This window comes from Microdochium trichocladiopsis (genome assembly GCF_020744255.1).
Source record: "Microdochium trichocladiopsis strain MPI-CAGE-CH-0230 chromosome Unknown B0I36scaffold_13, whole genome shotgun sequence".
In the NCBI taxonomy this organism is placed as follows: domain Eukaryota; kingdom Fungi; phylum Ascomycota; class Sordariomycetes; order Xylariales; family Microdochiaceae; genus Microdochium; species Microdochium trichocladiopsis.
Window position 1 is genome coordinate 156,881 of NW_025763556.1, and position 17,938 is coordinate 174,818.

General features: G+C 59.3%; 6 protein-coding genes across 6 annotated transcripts; 1 reads left to right on the forward strand and 5 right to left on the reverse strand.

Annotated features, from left to right (window-relative positions):
- Nucleotides 1-1,868: 1,868 nt before the first annotated feature.
- B0I36DRAFT_338299 (uncharacterized protein) lies at nucleotides 1,869-4,440 on the reverse strand. The gene is made up of 4 exons (XM_046155736.1): nucleotides 3,790-4,440; nucleotides 3,355-3,719; nucleotides 2,916-3,287; nucleotides 1,869-2,851 (listed from the first exon to the last, which is right to left on the reverse strand). Exons 1-4 carry the CDS (start codon nucleotides 4,186-4,188, stop codon nucleotides 2,284-2,286), a joined length of 1,704 nt encoding a protein of 567 aa, XP_046005097.1. The 5' UTR covers nucleotides 4,189-4,440; the 3' UTR covers nucleotides 1,869-2,283.
- Nucleotides 4,441-6,415: 1,975 nt separating this feature from the next.
- B0I36DRAFT_338301 (uncharacterized protein) lies at nucleotides 6,416-8,765 on the forward strand. Its single transcript, XM_046155737.1, has one exon. The coding sequence runs from the start codon at nucleotides 6,765-6,767 to the stop codon at nucleotides 8,445-8,447; it is 1,683 nt and encodes a 560-aa protein (XP_046005098.1). The 5' UTR covers nucleotides 6,416-6,764; the 3' UTR covers nucleotides 8,448-8,765.
- Nucleotides 8,766-9,403: 638 nt separating this feature from the next.
- B0I36DRAFT_355395 (uncharacterized protein) lies at nucleotides 9,404-9,769 on the reverse strand (the record flags this gene model as incomplete). Its single annotated transcript, XM_046157436.1, has 1 exon — nucleotides 9,404-9,769. The coding sequence occupies one exon, from the start codon at nucleotides 9,767-9,769 to the stop codon at nucleotides 9,404-9,406; it is 366 nt and encodes a 121-aa protein (XP_046005099.1).
- Nucleotides 9,770-10,745: 976 nt separating this feature from the next.
- B0I36DRAFT_369124 (regulator of chromosome condensation 1/beta-lactamase-inhibitor protein II) lies at nucleotides 10,746-12,457 on the reverse strand (the record flags this gene model as incomplete). Its single annotated transcript, XM_046159721.1, has 3 exons — nucleotides 10,746-10,978; nucleotides 11,099-12,318; nucleotides 12,399-12,457. 3 exons carry the CDS (start codon nucleotides 12,455-12,457, stop codon nucleotides 10,746-10,748), a joined length of 1,512 nt encoding a protein of 503 aa, XP_046005100.1.
- A 702-nt stretch (nucleotides 12,458-13,159) lies between these two features.
- B0I36DRAFT_255111 (major facilitator superfamily domain-containing protein) lies at nucleotides 13,160-14,972 on the reverse strand (the record flags this gene model as incomplete). Its single annotated transcript, XM_046150854.1, has 6 exons — nucleotides 13,160-13,747; nucleotides 13,823-14,077; nucleotides 14,153-14,212; nucleotides 14,281-14,559; nucleotides 14,631-14,686; nucleotides 14,798-14,972. The coding sequence occupies 6 exons, from the start codon at nucleotides 14,970-14,972 to the stop codon at nucleotides 13,160-13,162; spliced, it is 1,413 nt and encodes a 470-aa protein (XP_046005101.1).
- A 1,483-nt stretch (nucleotides 14,973-16,455) lies between these two features.
- B0I36DRAFT_255486 (uncharacterized protein) lies at nucleotides 16,456-17,618 on the reverse strand (the record flags this gene model as incomplete). The annotated part of the gene is made up of 4 exons (XM_046150882.1): nucleotides 16,456-16,561; nucleotides 16,663-16,740; nucleotides 16,835-17,331; nucleotides 17,439-17,618. Coding segments are annotated over 4 exons (861 nt in total), but the record flags the coding sequence as incomplete, so codon positions are not given.
- Between the last annotated feature and the right edge of the window lie 320 nt (nucleotides 17,619-17,938).

Here is a 17,938-nt window from a genome sequence, read left to right on the forward strand (position 1 = left end):
GTTGCATTGTCCTTTCCGGCCGGGACAGAAGAGGCAGGAAGGCGACGATAATCACTGCAAGTCGTCGGAGGCACGGCAGGCTTGTGGCCTCGTTTGGTGTGAAGCAGCTTATTAAGGGAATGGGAATGGCCCTGCCAGTGTGTGCCTGCCCAGTCAGTAAGGCATGCATAATCACATCATGCCATGGCTGCACAGGGAGATCATACGACCATCCCTCCCACCTTATTCCCGGCAATATGACATGCATATTTGGGACAAGTCCCTTTCAGTCATGTCCAACTTTGATACACGCGCGCACGAGAATATCCGTCTCACCCAGTCCGGGGCGCTTGTTTCGTGCAAGTGCTCTGCAACGCACATGCGTGCCGCAACTCTTGGAACTTGGCGACCAACCCGATTGTCCTCTAATTACTGCTCGTCCTGCTACTCCTGCTTACCACTCCTCCTCCCCCAGCGCTTGTTCCCCCCTTCCTATATATGGTTATGTAAATATACGTATATACGCTTACTGTACTTTGAGTCTGCAAACATGCATTGTTCAGCCTCGCGCTTGTCGCTTGACATGGCGCTGCCGGATGGGTGTTCCGGGCTGTGCCGCCACTGCCTTGAACTACGTAACCAGCCGGAGCCAACACACACACACTAGGGCAGCAGTGCAGCCAGGGGGGTGTTTCCGGGGGGCAATGGCGGCGGTGGCGGCGGCGGCGGCGGCGGCGGCTGATGGGATGATGATGCCGTGCATATGGACACATACATGCACACAGAGAGCACGTACGCACATGCATTGCATGCAATGCAAGGCAGGGCAGGGCAGCGGGCAAAAACCCGGGCCGAAATACCCAATACCCAATCCCAAAATCACCTTCCGCCTTCCCCCCCGTCCCGAAAAAGCAAAAAGCAACAACCACAGCCACAACAACAGCAGAGAGCACCCCCGCAGATCGGGGGTTTTTAAATGAAATGCAAAAGTTCGGAAGGACCCTGACCCGGGTAAGTGGGTGGGTTCAGGCGTTAAGCAACATCACCAACAATGAGAAAAGACCCCCCCCCCACATTGATACAAAAGTACAAAGGCGACAAGAACGAAAGGCGTCCAATCGCATCCTTTCACATCGTTTTGTCCCACCACACCACCCCCGCTCGCAGATGATTGGTCCGAAACCCCTTGATGGCCGTCGGGATTTTTTCCGGTCGGGGCGGGCAGCGCCTTGTCCGCGCCCCCCTTTTCTTTCGGCCCGGCTTGGCTGCCCAGAGATGCGTGCCTCCCATCATTATGCGATCTTTTGTCATCGGCCTCGCTTTGTGTAGCGGGCATGCAAGGCAAGGCAGGCAAGGCCACGCAAGGCAAGGCAAGGACCCTGGATCGACATCAAGGGTCATCTTGTTTCGGTATCTTGCCTCTTTCCTCTTTCTGTCCAGATTGACACCCCCCCCCCCCCCCTTCCCCCTTCCCACTTCCCCCTTCCCGATCTCCGTGCCGTGTGTGCCACTACGGACGTAGTATCTCCCCCCCAATCGGAACTTTTCTCGTACCGCCGCCCACGATTGATTGATGATTGATGATGGATGATGCAGCCCGCCCTCTCGCCCGCCCTCCCGCCCGCCCGGCTGCGCGGAGCTGGCTCCGTTAAGGAAGGAGATCATTTGCTGCTTCGGGTATCCAGTTCGTCGGCGTTTTTTTATACATACAACCAGGGCAGATCAGGGCAGGGCAAGGGGTTGGTGGGTTGGGTGGCCCTTTGATTCCTCAGCATTTGAATTTCTTGTTTTCTTTTTCTTTCTATTTTCTGATTTGCGAGGACTTGACTCGTGTGAACCAACAATTCTCACATGCCTTCACTTCACACCCTATTCCTCGATGCTGCAACACTCAGCATCCGTTCTTGCTTTCACTTCTGGTAGAACACACCGCTGCGATGTGTGTGTGTGTGTGTGTGTGTCTGTGAACTATCAGACTTTCATCTACTCAAAGGGCCAATGCTCTATGGACTGCTATGGACTGCTAAAGAGAGAGAAAAGAGCAGAAAGGGAAATAAACCCCCAGTGGAGGCCTGGATATCATGTGTGTGTGTGTGTATGTGTGTAGACGCCATGGCCCAATGCTTCGCGCCCGTTTGTGTTCGTGTTTGGCGGTTGCCTCGATCAATGTGGGCTACCGTGCTCGTATGTGTATGTGATGTGCTCTTTTGTGCGCCATGCTGAATAGCAACCTCGCTCCGTCCGCCCACGACAAGGAAATATGCCCGTCCCCCTTTTTTTGTTATGCTCCCCCTTCATGCCATGCTAGCGCACCGTGGGGCCCAGCTGTTGATCCGCAATCGTGACCTGCCCCATCCCCCGGACCAGATCCGTAAGCGAATGGCTGTGCGGCTTGTCCGCCATCGTCGTCGCCATGGCCGGCCACTGCATCTGCACCGCGTGCATCTGCATCACCTTGCCCTCGTCCTCGTCGACGCGCACGACGCCCTCGCTCACCAGCAGCGCGTGGTCCTCGGGCCGTATCTTGGCCTTGGTCATCCGGAACAGCACCTCGCACACGGCGTTGTTGCGGCTCTGGTCCCGGAGGCCCTTGATCATCAGGATCAGCGACGAGCGCGCCTCGAGCACCAGCTCGGGCTCCGTCAGCGTGCCCGCCTGCAGCATGTCAATGTACATGTTGGCCAGCGAGATGAGCGGAGACCCGACCCATGAGTCGGCGCTCTCGTAGCCGTGCCGCAGGTAGTACAGCCGTGCCAGCGTCGTCAGGTGCCGCCTCGCCTCGGCGACCAAGCTGGCAGGGCTCGGTGTCTGGAGCGTCGCGACGTCCTGCAGAGGACCGTAGATGGACACTTTTAACGTTTGGAAGTAGCAGCTACGACGCAGGTCAGCCAAACGAGACGGGAAAAAATATGGAGCGCGGGGGAAGCTGGACCTACTGTAGCTGAATGTGGCTTGGCAGAGCTATTTCCTTGGCTGCAAGGAAGGAGGGGAGCCCTTGCTTCCATGCTTCTAGGCGAGCGTAGAAGCTGTTGGCAATGGCTAACGCCTGTCCGGGATCCCGCTGAACGTTCTCTGGGCTCATGGGAGAGTCTGGACTGTAGTAGGCTAGCGACAGGTCGGCCATGATGACTCGGAACTGGCATCTCGCCTTGAGCACGTGACCAAGGTGTGTGGGTGATAGTGATGCCGTGTCCGGGTACTTTAGTGCGACATCGCCATACCAGCGCGGGTGCTCTGCAAGGTCGGGCAAGTCCCATCGTGGAGGTTGGGTGAGCTTCGGCACGAGGAAAAAGTGGTAGCTGACGAGCCTGGGCAGAACTGGGTGTCAGCAAACATTGCAACAGCCAGGCCTTCACAGTACAGAGGGCCACTTACACCCCCCAGTTGAACACGGCCCAGGCGGTAAAGGCCAGGTTCGTGGCCTCACGCTCTGTTACTAGGGCGTGCGAGTAAGTGCCGTCATAATTGAACAGGTCAATCTCGCTCGCCAGTTGGATTACCCTATCATAGTAGGTCTGGCCGATCTTGTCCATGCACGTGAGGTTGATGGTCATGTTGAGGACAATGCCAGCCTGAATGGTGGTCAGCCGGGGTGGCCTGGCGTTGCCATGCTCGTCCAGCAGCACGACGGCGGGGCTCGCCTCGAGTTCCCAGAGCCGCTTCGCCTCGACCAAGAACTTGTAGGACAGTGTGTCCGGGTTCCAGTACTCGGACCGGTCCTCAAAGGGGAGATAGGTGCTCTGCCGCAGCGAGAGTGGCCAGTCAGGGTTAGTGACATTGCAATGAGGACCGGGACGGATGGAGACTTACACAGGCATGCGCGAGGACGGCATTGACAAGCAGTGACGAGCAAGCATCAGACCGACCCGTGGCCATGTCCTCGAGGAAGTAGTCAATGTGGAATGTGGCATGACAAGTGTACTCGTTCTTGAAGTAGCTCGTGAGCAGGTTCCGCATGAGCACGTCATCCTTGGAGACGCGGGTCCAGGCTGATGGGCATACGGAGCAGAGACGCGGGATGATGGCCTCGGCGGCGTGGTAGGGCATGACGTAGAGGCTCTGGATCTCGTGGCGGTCGTGGACGCGCGCAAGCTGGCGCGCCTTTGCCGGGTGGCTGTCCGAGGCTGAAGGGAAGAGAAGGGCGGCCTCGTAGAGCACCGAGTCGAGATAGGGGTTATCGCGGAGGAGGCTTGCGGGCATCTCACTCATGAGCGGGAAGACGTAGCGGAAGCGGGCCTCTGGCTTGACGGCGAGCTGGAGCAGGGCATTGCCGGCGGAGAGCTGGCCGAGAACGAGCTCTGGCTGGTCACCGGCGCGGAGGCGGCGGAGGATGGCGAGGGCCTGCTCGTCGGAGATGTTCTTGAGGAGCTCGACGAGGTTGCGGTGGGGGCCTCTTGGCTGTGAAGCTGGTTGTAGCGGCGCTTGAGGGCCTGGCCGCGGGTCTCGGAGACGGAGGTGGTGTAGTGGCAGGCGGAACCCCGGCGGCTGCAGACGAGGCAAACAGGCCGCTCCCCGGAGCACTTGGACTTGCGGCGGCGGCAGGCCTCGCAGGCGGCGAGCACGTACGACTTGCGCGGGCCGTCCTTGTGCGGCGCCGGCGAGGAGACGTGTGAAGAGGCGCGGCGCGGGGCTGAATTCGGAAGGCCGATGCCACCGCCACTGCCGCTGCCGCTGGCGGGCAGGAGCTGGCGCAGAGACGGAGTGGCCGAGGTTGAGGCAGCCGGGCTGGTGACGGTGGAGGCGGTGCTGGACGAGTCGGAAGGGGTGGCCGGCGGAGGGCTCATGGTGGGCGGCGGCGGCGAGAGACGTCAAGAGGCAGCAGGCGACAAGGAGGGCGGGAGCGGCAGAGCAACACAGCGGGCGGTGGTCGAGGAGGCCATCGAGGGAGGCGGTCTCTTTTGGGGGGGAGGAGGGCGCTCGCGGAAATAAAGCCGGCGCCGACTCTGGCGGCGGACGGGGGTGCCGTGCTGTTTGTTGTGGGGGAGAGGAGGTGGTGGTGGTGGTGGTAGTGGTGGAGGTGGAGGACAGCAAGGAGGCGGACGAGGAGGACAAGGACCAGGAACCTTAAGGAGGAGCAGGAAGCGAATGCAGCAGGGCCGGCATGGGAATGAGCGACTGAATCAGTCAATCAGGGCACGGCGCTGCCAGCACCGGGCCGGGGGGTTGCGCCGATTGGGCCCGCTGGGCTACAGCGGCGGCTCCAGTCCGTACCCTACCCTGCCAGTACCTGTAGACTGCACCCTGGGGACTTGGCCAGGTACCTCCGGCACCTCGGGAGGTACCTAGCCCGGTACGTAACTGGAGTGTCCAGTACACTGAAGGGTCGGCGGAACTGGCGCCTGCACCGGGGGAAGGGGCGCTCCTGCCCTTGAGAACCCGACGGCAGCAGCGCAGCCCTCTTCTCCTGCTCTCCCAGTCACCTGCAGCAGCCCCAGAGCAGAGTGATCAGTCAGGCACCAAGGCACCAAGGCAGTGGTAACTTCAGTCCCCCGTCATGCATCATCAGATCTGCAGATCTTCAACATCTTCAGTCCCGCCTCTCTCCTCCCCATCCCAGCAATGCACTCTTACGACTCTATCAGGACCAGACCAGTCCAGTCCTCGCCTGGGCCGCCGCTGTCCCTGCCACGGGCCATGCATGCCCTGCCCTGTCTGACTCGAGAGCCAATCTGGCAGCACCACGCACCGCCCGATCCCATCTGACTGATCGCCTGCGCCAGCCCATGTCCCACCAGCACGATCTGATCCAGATCTGCTCTGCGCCTGCCAGCCGCCCGCCCACTTGCTTGCAGCCAGCCAGCCAGGGGGTTCCACGCCAGCCAGCGCGCCCTCGCACCACTGGCTGCCCATCCGCCCGCACTGGCCTGGGCCCCGAAGCTTGAAAAGTGGGATGCCATTCCCCTCGTCTCGCCTATGGATGGAATCGCGTGCCTGCCTGCCTTACCCTGGGCCGCCGGAGTAACCACGGCAGAACAGAGCCTCGAGCCGACCGGCCCCGGGATCCGGTGGCATGGGTTGGTGGGATGCGTAACGCCATCGGCCTCCCTTTGTTAGTTGTTGCAGTTGTTGTTGTTGTTGCTGATCTTTGCCAGGTGTTGTTGATCCCTGAGGATGCCTCCCACCACCTCCACAATGCCCAGCGTGCGATGTCGGCAGACGACGGCCTGGATTGAGGACAGACAGGGCACATCCCCCGCGCCCCGGTCCTTCAGAGGCTCACCCGGCAGGGGGCATCGATACGGCCGGCGGGCTATGATAATACGGCTCGATATGAAGGAAAAGGGGGCCCATCCGACCCAGCGTTGGATTGTCGCAGCCCACGTTCCGTATGGCAATTGCAGGCCGGGCTAGGGGTCCCTCCACCACCGCCAACTTTCTTCTGACGACAGGCCGCCCCTCTCTTTTTCTCACACCCACACACAGGTGACGATGCCGTGTCTCACCACCAACACCACCACCCATCCCCAGCCACGTTGACCTGCCTCTGTGCTTGTTCCGACCCAGGCCAGGCCAGGCCAGGCACTGCTCTTCTGCAGCCGTCACGCCAGCCGTGAGCGCGTCCGCCCGCCCGTCCGTCCGTGGGCCCCTTTCCCGGCCAGCATGCTCCAGTGGCTGCGTCTCACCTCACCTGCTGCGTTGCTGCTCATCGTCGAGTCTGCCCTGCCCTGCGCGGCTCGCGACTCGAGGTGATCGGTGTCTCACCCGACACGGACGTCCGATCCGACCGGCGGCGTCTCACCTGCAGCGACACTGCCATCTCAGACGCCACATGTCTCTGCTTGGCCATGTCGTTCTTGTCCAAGATGCTGGCCCGGCGCAGGGACCGCCGCCCTCCCAAGCGCTCGGCCGCCCACATTCCCCGCGGCATCGCCACCGACCTCGACGACGATGTCTGGAACGGCCCGTCGCTGGGCCCCGACGTCATCCCCGCCATCCCCCGCTCCCCGATCGACTACGCCTTCAACCAGAAGCGCAACGTCTGGGAGCCCCAGCCCCGGCCCGTCTCGCCCATCCTCCCCATCCAGGCCGATGCCAACCGCCAGCAGCGCCTCCTCGACCAGCAGCGCCAGCATCGCGTCCGCCACCAGGCCTCCACGGGTGACCTCGAGCGCATCGTCTACTTCATGTCCTCCCCCACCGCCTCCACCTTCTCCTCCACCTCGCTGCCGCCCCTGACTCAGCAGGACGACAAGCCCCTCCACCGCCCCGGTAGCAGAAGCAGGGAGGCGCTGTCACGATGGGGGTCGACCACCAGGCGCCAGCAGAGCCCCTCGAGGGTAGACCGGTCCTCCTCCGCCACCCCATCCCCGCTGAGCACCCTGGAGTCCTTTGACGTGGGAACCCTGCCCATTGAAGGGCCCGGCGGATCGCTCGCCTCGCCTGCCGACGGGTCCTCCTCTGCAGGCGGCTCGGACACGTCCGAAGAAGACGAGCGGCTTCCCGGTCGTCGGTACATGCGTGATGCTGTTGCACGTCTCCCGGCTGACCAGGAGGAGTACTTTGAGCCACCCCCGCCACCACGCGAGCTGGCGCGTCAGAAATCTTTCCAGAAAATTGGCTCGCAGCAGCAGCAGCGCGGCCTGGCCGACCAAGTCGAGTACCTCTCTGACGGCACCGACTCCGACTATGATACCGAGAAGGACCAGCACGAACCGCAGGGGCTCGAGCAGTTCAGCAGGAGTAGCAAGCAGCAGCAGCAGCCGCTTCAGAGTCCCAGTATGAGCACCTCGACGGCTACTACAGGGCCATTTCTCGTGGACACCATGGAGGAGGAGGAGGAGGACGACGACGACGACACGGATGACGAACTCGCCAGACTCCGCCAGCTACAGTCTCAGAGATACATGCAGCTGCAGCCGCGACAGCAGCAGCAGCACACTAATCACGAAATAAACGATTACCAAGTGTCGGACGAGGACGAGTATGATGACGACGACGACTACGACGACGCAGCATACGAGGACGATACCGTGAGCGAGCTGTCGTCGTACTCAGCCGCCGCCGCCGCATTCCCCCTCGCCGCGGCGTCGTCGACCATCGGAATCGCCACCACCGTCAACGGCAAGAGCGCCGCCACCGCCGCTGCCGTCGCCGACACTGGAGGAGAGACTGCCTCCACCTTCTCCTACCAGAGCACTTACCAGAGCACTTACCAGAGCCAGATGGACATCAGGGCCACTGCGCTGTCCCCGCCTCCACCTGCGCGGATGTCAACTGCGGCAAGTCATAGGCTTACTGATGCGTCACGCTACAACTACAACAACGACCGGGCAAGCAGCAATGTCGTCAACCTTGCCACCTTGGAGGCGGATAGCAGCAGTCGCGACGGGACGTTCAGTCGGACAGACAGCAACTTCAGCAGCGGTGGTGGTGGTGGTGTTGCTGACCGCCATGGTGATGACCGAGGCCGGACGAGCTGGGTGAGCAGCGTGTCGTCGTACTACGGACAGCCTGAGAATGCGCGGTGAAACGACAGGGAGAGTCTGGCGGCGATGGCTGGCGGACTTTTTCTTCGACAGGAACCTCGCACCACAAGGAAGAGGGGGCAAGAACGTGGAGATGAGAGGCGGGACATAATTACACACGCTCGGACTAATGCCTTGGAAGATACAGCTGGTGCTCACTTGTCTCTGTCGGTAAAGACGAGGGGGTTGAGAGCACCACGGTGGGTGGTCAGGGGAGGGGTGAGTTATAGATATATTTTTGGCCATGTCGTGAGCAGGAGATACCAGATACCAATAATTGGGAGCACAGGCAATACCATGATCAGCGATTCTTTTGACGAGTAACAAACCTGCCACATTGAGGCTACGAACCTCGAACCATAAAACCATATGCACATGGCCCTAGACATGCAATGCCTGCCCAACCCGGCCCGGCTGGAAGGCACGCGAGATTGGTGCCGCCTAGTTCATCCAGTGTTGCCTTGCCCATTCCGGGACGAGCTGGCGATCAGCACAGCTGCATGATCAGGTGCTGAGAAGTCACCCTTATATTCGTGTCATGCGACGGCCCTCTGGAATAAATTGTGCCGGAGCGTGTGTTCCATATCAAGCCAAGAAGACGCCGTTTCAGATACTGTCATGTGGCAGACGCGACATTTTGACTCGGGTGATTCAAGGTTAATCAATAAGTGGCTCCAAATGCTGCTCTCGCCAGGTCCCGGAACTGAGCCTTCGATCTTTAGTCGCAGACCCGAGAGCAAAGTCAATTCAGGTACCACAAGTGGCTGCTACCTGATATAGGCTTCAGCGAATGCTTTTCAGATGTATTGGCCTTGAGAGTATATTTCGTCGGTTAGCAATCGAACTGTGTTTTCACTTCCATCTAAGAGGTTGCCAGAGAGCGACTTACTCGCCTAAGGTCATCCCAGGAAGCGATAATGCTGAGACCAGCAGCAAATCCAAGAACATGCGAGATTGTGTCATGAACTGGACTGTGCCGCAAACTCGCCACGGTTTAGTCGGAGGCTGGTCATAGAAAGTAGACCCTGGTCGCTGGTGACGTTCATGACCTCGGGATTTCTCCAGCTCGGCCAGGCTCGCCAGCCAACGGCGGCAAAAGCTGGAGGCTGTTCGTAAAACACATGCAAGTACTCGTGTCGAGGATGCATTGGATATGCCGCAATGACTCCGAGCTCGACATTGCTTGACACCTGCGGTAGCGGTTGGCTGTCCCTGGACCTGCGGGCCCCCCATCTAAGGCAATGCTGGAGACATAGTGCAGCCGTGGGGACGACAGTGGCGAAGACACCGATAATGGCGATGATTGCCTCTGTACTGAGAGACATGGTTGCTGTTGGAGATGACTTGCATGGATGAAGATTGAACTCCGGAAAGACCGGTTTTTCTGGGCTTTTATCTCCCCTGACGTGCAAGCTGGTAAGCAACACATATATCTTTATTATCTCGCCTTTTCTCTTTTCGCATTTCGCATGTTCGCCTTTTCCGTTTTCATTTTTTGCAAATTTCCCTTTTATAAATCCCCCTTTTTGTAAAGGGGAAATTCCCTTTTCGCTCTTTCTTTAAGACATTTTAGTGCTTAGCGATGACAAGGGCAAGCTGTCTGCATGTCTCACGTTGTCGAATCAAATCTTGTGGAGAGAGGCGCAGTGTCTTGGATCCGGGCAGCCGGAATTATCGGCTGCTTTGTACGTAGGGCAATGTGTCGGCGTGATCTTGATCTCTCTCGGTCCTTGTAGCCTAGCCTGCCTGAACCCATCTTGATTGAGACCATTGTGTAAAGGAGGAGTTGCCTGACATCAGCGAATTGATTCAAGCAACCTGGGACAATTTCTTTTCCTGGATCAACCGTCCACGTGCGACATGGTAGGACTAAATGGTAGGACTTAACGGTGTGCCCGTTCGCTGGGCTCGTCGCGCCTGGCCAATCGAGAGGCCATCATGCCAGCCTTCTCAGGCTGGCAGTGGGGGATTTGGGACGCGCACCACAGCCCCTGATTCAAAAAAAATAAAAATAAGCATCATGATGCAATGGGACAGTTCACGAATCAGCAACATCATAACTACACAATAGAAAATAGTTTGAATTGTGAAGATCAATACGTGGATCCATTGCAACTGTTTCTGGCAGTCAGAGCACAAGGTCGTATCATCCTGCAAGTTGTGCTCTGAAAATAACCCTCAAATAGATGCCACGCCGAATACCCCTAATCTGTCGAAGCTAAAGGCGACCAGCGGCTAGCGAACATGGGTCGTCTAGAATGCCGTACTCCAATAACATCATGTCTCCCGCTCATATCACACCTACTTTTCCTGGACCGCCGCGGCCACAATCCCGTACTGTCCACCAGCGCCCACCCAGATGATCTCCCGATCCCGGATCGCCGAGTTGGCGATACGCTCGGGCTCCCTCACGTCCTCGTCCGTGCCGAGGCCGGTCTGGTAGTTCGCCGAAAATCCCCACGAGTAGACGTGGCGCCAGGCGTCTATCGCAAAGCTCGTGTCCGTGCCGGCGGCAACGAACTCACAGTGAGGAACTGGACGCCCGGTCATTGTGGTCAGTCACTGCGTCTCGGAAGAGGCGCGCGCGCCCGGAAATGCACGTGTACAAATATATAAAGGGCAAAGGAAAAGCGAAGAGACGTGGTTCAACTCACTATCGAGTACTTGTGGCTGATATGTGGCCTTTGGCCGCCCATGCTCGTCGTGGATAATGTAGCTCATGCTCATCCCCAAATCGGACCGGCCCGTCTGGCCTCCGTCACAGCGGCCCCACGACAGCAACACGCCGTCCTGCGTACACACCACAGTGTGATGCTCTCCCCCGGCAAGCCACGCCATGGAATGGTGCGCCAGCCGCTCGACCAACTTGGGCGTCGTGATGGTCGTGAACCCTTCGCCAACCTCCCTCTGCCCGGCCTGGCAGTAGTTGTTGAGGCCCCAGCCGTACACCTGCCCCGAGGCATCGATGTAGAAGCTGTGGTACGACCCCGTTGCGATATTGATGGCCGCGCACTCGGGGCGCGAGAACCGGAAACAGACCTCGGGCTTCAGTCCGGTCCTGGCGCCCTTGTCTTTGCCGCGCGTGGTGATTCGCCGGCCCAGCTGTCCCTGCCCGGGGGCGCCCCAGGTCCATACCTTGCCGTCCTTGTCCAGCGCGAGGACGTGGTTCGAGCCACACGACAGGTTCATGATGCCCTTGACGGGTATCTTGACGGGCGTGTTCTGTTGGTTGTTCCCAGGGGACAGGAAGCCGATCACCCCGTCATCGCCGCGAAACGTGCCCCAGCCGTAGACGTCGCCTGTGGCTGTGACTACAAAGGAGGCCGAGCTGCTCGCAGCGACTTGCGTGAAGGTTGTGCCGTCCGGGATGGCGCCGTAAGAAATCTCCCCGGGCGTGCTTTCGAGCGGGTTGATGTTCTTGAAACTCTCGTCGTCGTCATTCTGATTATCATCCTCGGCGTCTATATCCCGCGTGCCGCCAGACCAAAACGTGTCCCGGCCCAGGGCCCCATGGTCGTTCACTCCCCAGGTCAGGATCCGGTTGTCGTGCGTGAGCGCGATGACATGCATCCCGCCGCAGGCCAGGAGGACCACTCCCCGGCCCTGCAGCAAGTGGTTGATCCGCGGCCTTTTGACGTTGACTGGCTTGAGCTTGTTGTCGGGGCCGTACCGGGAGTTGCCGAGGCCTAGTTCCCCAAAGCTGCCCTCGCCAAAGACAAAGACGTCCAGCTTTGTACTTGGTGCCTGGTTGATGACTGCCGGTGGTGGTGGCGGCGCCCGCCTGGTGCGGGCTGTGGCGGTTGTCGCGTTGGTTGTTTCCTTTTGAGTGTTGGCAGTGCGAGAGCGCTTCGCTGGGCCATTTTGAGGCGCATGGCTAGACGAGGAAGTGTGGCCTTGCGCTTGCCCGTCGCTTTCTTGGTCGTGGTTGTTGAGCTCTGCTGTGCGGCCACCAACCGGGAGGTGAGCTCCTCGTTGCCGGACGAAGCACCACGCGCTGCCTTGCGCGGAGGCATTGCAACCTGTCTGCGGCCTGCTGAGCTAGAGTATCAAAGGATAGCAAGTGCTCTTTGATCCTGGGGAGCAGTTGTCGTGAGATTTCGTTGTGTACGTGTTCTGTTGTTGAAGTGAGCTGTAGTTTCAGAAATGTGGTTGGCAGGAAGAAGTGTCAGAGGGAAGAAGAGGGCGCGGGCGAGACTCGAGCTTTATGAGCCACTGCCCAGAGTTTGCTGGATCTTGTATTTGCCACGAGACAATCGCTACTCCCTCAGTGCTCCTTCGCGACGTGCTCGTTTGTTGGTTGTGCATAAAGAGGCTGAGCAAGCAGCCGTGTCTCGAAGCACAGGCAGCAATCCACTCCACCCAGCAAGCAACTGTAAGCTGACAAAACCGCTGTGGCCCGGATTCAGGTAATTGGCTGGCAGAGTTGCCGCCCAGCCTATGGGGTGTCCCCCACGTTGCCTCTGCCCTTGGAGCACACAGTAGAGAAATCCTGATGATCCAACGCCTGAACTGGTCTACCTCAATGCACCCAAATCTGGCACGTTAGGGTTAACACACAACCGCCCATCAGGGATATCTGGCTACGAGCTCTAGCTATTCAACTGGCAGAAACTCGTCAAATGGTTCCTGTTTCTGGCCATTCAAGACTGGCAAGCCCCCCAAACAACCTCCTGCACAAATCATCCCCCCCTCGACATCAGCTACTACAAGGGGCTTCAGTACTCGAACCTCCACCTGGGATCAGAGTCACCCTTCCAGTTCTCAACCTCGCCCACATTCTTGATCTCCTCGGCCACGCCCGCGCGCCTCTGGTTCTCCTTCTTCAGCCGCCAGCCCAGCACGCTCACCACCACCACATTCATGAGCAGGTACCCCAGCGCAAACGAGTGGCCCACAATGTACCGGGGCTGATCCGCCGGGCGGTACAGCTGCGTGCCCAGCACGGCGCCCAGGTTGCCGATGCTGATCTGCATGGCGTTGGCGATGCCGCGCTTCGTCTGGCCCGAGACGTTGATCGCCGGCCAGGACAGCACGAGCGCCGTGGCCGGGTAGATGCCGCCCGCGGCGAAGAACGTGCCGAGGTACGACACGCCCGGCCGGGCGGTCGGGTTGGTGTTGCTGAGGAGGATCGCGTAGCCGATGGCCGCGAAGAGGGCGGACCCGCCGATGAAGATGGCGCGGTGGCCGGTCCGTTCGGACAGGATGGCGACGGTGAGGGTGGTGATGAAGGCAAAGGCGTAGGGTGGGACGGTGAGCAGCTGCGCGTACGCTGCCGTGTAGCCGAGGCTGGTGATAATCAGGGGCTTTTCGTTGTGTGATATATGTGTTAGTAGGTGGGCTCTAGATGTCGCAGGGGGTCGTGCGAATATCTGGCTTACCAGGAATAGAGACAGCGTGTACAGTGGCAGACTGCACGTGTGGAACCCAAGGCCATACAGCCAGCAGTTGACGTCCGTCAGAGCCTCGCGCACCGCAGCCCAGCTAAATTCTTCGTGGTTCGTGGCATCGCTGTCGGCAGCCAGGCGCTGGTGGATAAACGCTCGCTCGTCCTCATTGAGGAACTTGGATGTATCGGGGTAGTTGTGGATGAAGCCGAAAGCCAGGAAGGCTACGACAACGGTGGCAATGCCTTCCTAAAACAGCGAGGGGAGCAAGTTAGATTCAAACTCAGGTCTCAAGCGGCAGGCAGGCTCCCGGAGAACACTTACAAGGATAAAGATCCACCGCCATCCGGTAGACCACACCACACCCGCCATTTTGCCAATGCCCTACGACACGGACATCTAGTTAGTTCTTGAAGCAAAATGGCAACACAGAACAGACCAGCCAGACTCACATAAGCCAAAATTCCTCCGAAGGCCCCTGCAAGGCTAGCTGCTGAGAAAAATAGAGAGATGCGGTACTGTCGCTCCCTTCGCTTGTACCACATGGAGAAATAATACACGACGCCGGGGAACAGACCACTCTCCGTGACACCAAGGAAGAAGCGCGCGGCCCAGAACCCATCGCGGTTGTGTACCACCCCGAGCAGAGTCGCGACGATGCCCCAGGCAATAGTCAGCACGGGGAGCCAGAATCGTGGAGTCGTGCGCTTGAGAACGATGTTGCAGGGGATCTGCGTGGGTGGCGGTTCAAGCCATGTCAGAGCGAAATACCATTAGCAGGCGCGTACAATTGGAGACTCACCTCGAAGAGGACGTAGCCGACAAAGTAAAGTGTGAGACCCGTGAGGTACTCCTCGCCTGTCATGGCCAGGTCGACAAGGAGACCCTCAATCCGCGCGTTGCCGACTGTGCATGAGTTCTCTCGTTAGTGCCTGTGTCTTCAATTCTGCAAACGCCGCAGAGACTAACCATTGCTCCTGTCCAAGAATGACAACAGGTAAAGAATCCCGACGGCGGGCAGGAGTCTAAGGTCGATCTTTCGCAGAAGGCGCTTCTCGTTGATGGCCACGGGCCGGCCGTTGTCAATGTCAGATTCGTCTGGCGTGCTGCCAGGAGCCCGCACGGTTTCCTTCTCGTCGGGCATTTTGTGGCTGCGTTTCTCGCGCGAGGTGATTGTGCGAATGGAGACCCGCTGGGTAGTATTCGTGGAAGAACTCTGTCCGGGTGTCGGACTATAGGGAGAAGCGCGAGAGCGCCGTGCCGCGGACCTTAGAAGTCACGACAGTGTGAGAATTCAGGGAAGAAGCGCATCCGATTGGGGCAATGCGCGAGACCGCAGCATGTTATAACGTGGACAGCCAAGTCGAGATCTGCACGGAAAGCCACTCCGATCGCGTGCGTTGACCCCAGGCTTTCGTCAGCCAGCACGAAGAGGCAGGTAGAGGCAACCTTGCAAGCCCCATCCCATTGGTACTGGATAACGGTAGATAGCAGCCCCAGAGAAACTCAGATACGCCCCGGACGCAATTGCATCATGACGGTGCGGGTGCGGGTAGGCGGCCAGGGACGATGATGTCCCATGATTGGTCAATCCGAAATGACGTTCACAGGCCGCTGCATCGCGACATCGTGCGGAGTGAGGAGAAGGTGTGCCCCCCACAGCGGATCACGACATGGGGAGGCAGTACCGTTCGACACTCGATATCGGGAGGCGGTGATTGGTAGACCCTGTTCTGGCAGAGTCCCAAACAGTCGGTAAGCATGTCCTGATGCGGTTCGGTGTTCGGAGAGTGGTTGCGATTGCAATGAAGCTGCAGGTATAATATCATGAGACTGTATACGTGCCTCGTTGTATATATGAATGAATCGAAAATGAGTACATTAAATCCATCGCTTGCCTCGGTCGGAAATGAAATCAAGAAAACACAAGAAAACCTCCGCTCTCGCTCCCCGGGGTATAACGTTTACTTCATGTGCGGGTGCGCCAGCCGCTCGTCGACCCGCATCGACACGACCTTGATGTCTCTCTGCACCGCGATGCCAGAGCCCCTGACTTCCTCACCCCTTCTCTGGGCTGCGATGCCCCCTTCCTCCTCGTCCCCCTGACCCCGTGGCGAGGCAGTCACCTCGACCTCCCACTCGGCAACGTCCCCCTTGCCACGACATCCACCATCATCCTCATCACCCGCCTTGCCGCCCCAGACGAGACTGGCACCGGCCTTGCCCAGCCCGAATCCAGCGGGGACGGCGCTCGCAGCCTCGGCCTCCCGCTGCGCGAGCTTGTCCTCCCGCCGGAGCTCCTCCTCGGAGCCGCTGTCCAGCCTCGACACGGCATGCGTGCTCTGTGAGCCCGTCAGCAGCGTCGACAGCTGGATCGAGTAGCCCCTGCCGTGGGGCTTCTTCTTATTGTCCCCGCGGATCGAGTACCGCCGCTCCTCCCAGGACATGACGATGGGTGACTTGGGCCCGCCGCTGGACGACGACGCGCCGGCGCCGTGGTTGTGGTTGTTGCCCCCCGTGCCTGTGCTGTTGCTGCCGTCGGCGCCGCAGTTGTCGCAGCGCATCGCGGCTGACGCGTCGGCCCGGCCACTGCGGCCGTTGCGGCGGGCAGAGGCCGCGGAGGAGTTCGAGGCGAAGCCGAGCTTGAAGCGCTTCAGCAGTGGCTGGAGAGTCACGAGGGAGCCGGCGATGATGCCGACACCTGGTTCGAGGACTGCTACTGTGGCGATACCGCTGTCGGCGCGAAGGCGGTGGTGGTTAGCCATCGGTCGGAGAGGTTAGGAATAGACAGTTGATGGGATGAGTATATGAGTGAGGCGAGTCGACAGACTTACGTGGTGGCGTGCAGGAAGTCTGCAGAGATCTCGATGATCTTGAGGAATGGGATGCGAGCAATAAGAGAGATGCCGCAGCTGTACGAAGCAACCAGCAGTCAGCCATCTGGTCGTATGTGAGCGATTTGGTCCCATGACAACACCCTTCTGTTGGAGGCACAACAAAACTTACAAAGCACCCATTCCCAGCACCGTCGCGATGGCAGCCTTGGTCCGGCGATTGATCCTCACCGACCACAGCATTGCAATCGGCAGGAACGCCAGGGTCCAGTCCAGGATCGCGCCCAGCACGGCATGCACAATCGTCGAGACCGGCACGACCGCCTTGTCGATACAGTACCCCTCGGCACCCTTGTGTCGGAGCCAGAAGTACGAAAGCGGGACGCACTGCACGACCAGGGGGATCATGAAGAAAACAGAGACGATCCCGTTGGCCCACATGACGCCCTTGATGACGCGCTTGTGCCACCGCACCACGGCCAGCCGGAGCAGGAACCACGCAATCGACATGCGCACGCAGAAGCTCATCGGCGGGTAGATGACCTCGCAGATGGCCCAGATCCATAGCGCCATCTCGATGCCGTCATTGGTCAGCTCGGCCGTCCAGCGGCCGGTGCCGGCGACCGCGGGGCCATAGGCACAGATGATGAGATAGGGGATGTATATGAGCTGTGTTTGTGAATTTGTTGTGCCCGAGTCAGCAATGTGTTGGCCACGTCAAGAGAGGTCTGTGGTTGTAAACGTTGAGAGGAAAAGGAAAGTGGAAGAACTCTCACCTGTGCCGCCATCATCCACCAGTCGTCTGGCGTCACCTTGCGGTTCATGAATAGCTTGACATACATGCGCAGGCCAAAGACACTCAGCGACAGCACGAGCGCGATGATGCTGACCGCGAACAAGATCGTCCCGCCCGGGTTGATGCTGTAGTCGAGATTCTCCTTGACGGTGACACCCATCTTGCCGTTGAGGATTGGTTGGGCTTTGGCAGAGGCAAATCGGCGTCGATGGGACTAGTGTCGTCAAGGTGCGGTGGGGATCTTTGAGCCTTGCAACCAGATGTGATGATGGAGATCCTGCCGTTGAGAAAGTGGAGAGGATCCTCGGGCCTAGATATATACGAACGAACTGCTGGGCTGAGTTGTGCAGGGTTCGTCAGTTTGTCACGGCCTGTTTCAATGCTTGGCACGAACGCCTCCTGGCTGCTCTCTCCTGTTTCTTGTCATGAGGCGTTATGCTGGGTTGCCCTGTCTGGGGTATTCCGAGTCGGCAGTTTGGG

Coding starts and splice junctions, on each gene's coding strand:
- B0I36DRAFT_338299 (XM_046155736.1), bottom strand. CDS start 4,188: ATGAGTGAGATGCCCGCAAGCCTCCTCCGCGATAACCCCTATCTCGAC. Junction 3,720..3,789: donor CCGTCCTCGCGCATGCCTGT/GTAAGTCTCCAT, acceptor TCGCTGCGGCAG/AGCACCTATCTCCCCTTTGA. Junction 3,288..3,354: donor GCCGTGTTCAACTGGGGGGT/GTAAGTGGCCCT, acceptor AGTTCTGCCCAG/GCTCGTCAGCTACCACTTTT.
- B0I36DRAFT_338301 (XM_046155737.1), top strand. CDS start 6,765: ATGTCGTTCTTGTCCAAGATGCTGGCCCGGCGCAGGGACCGCCGCCCT.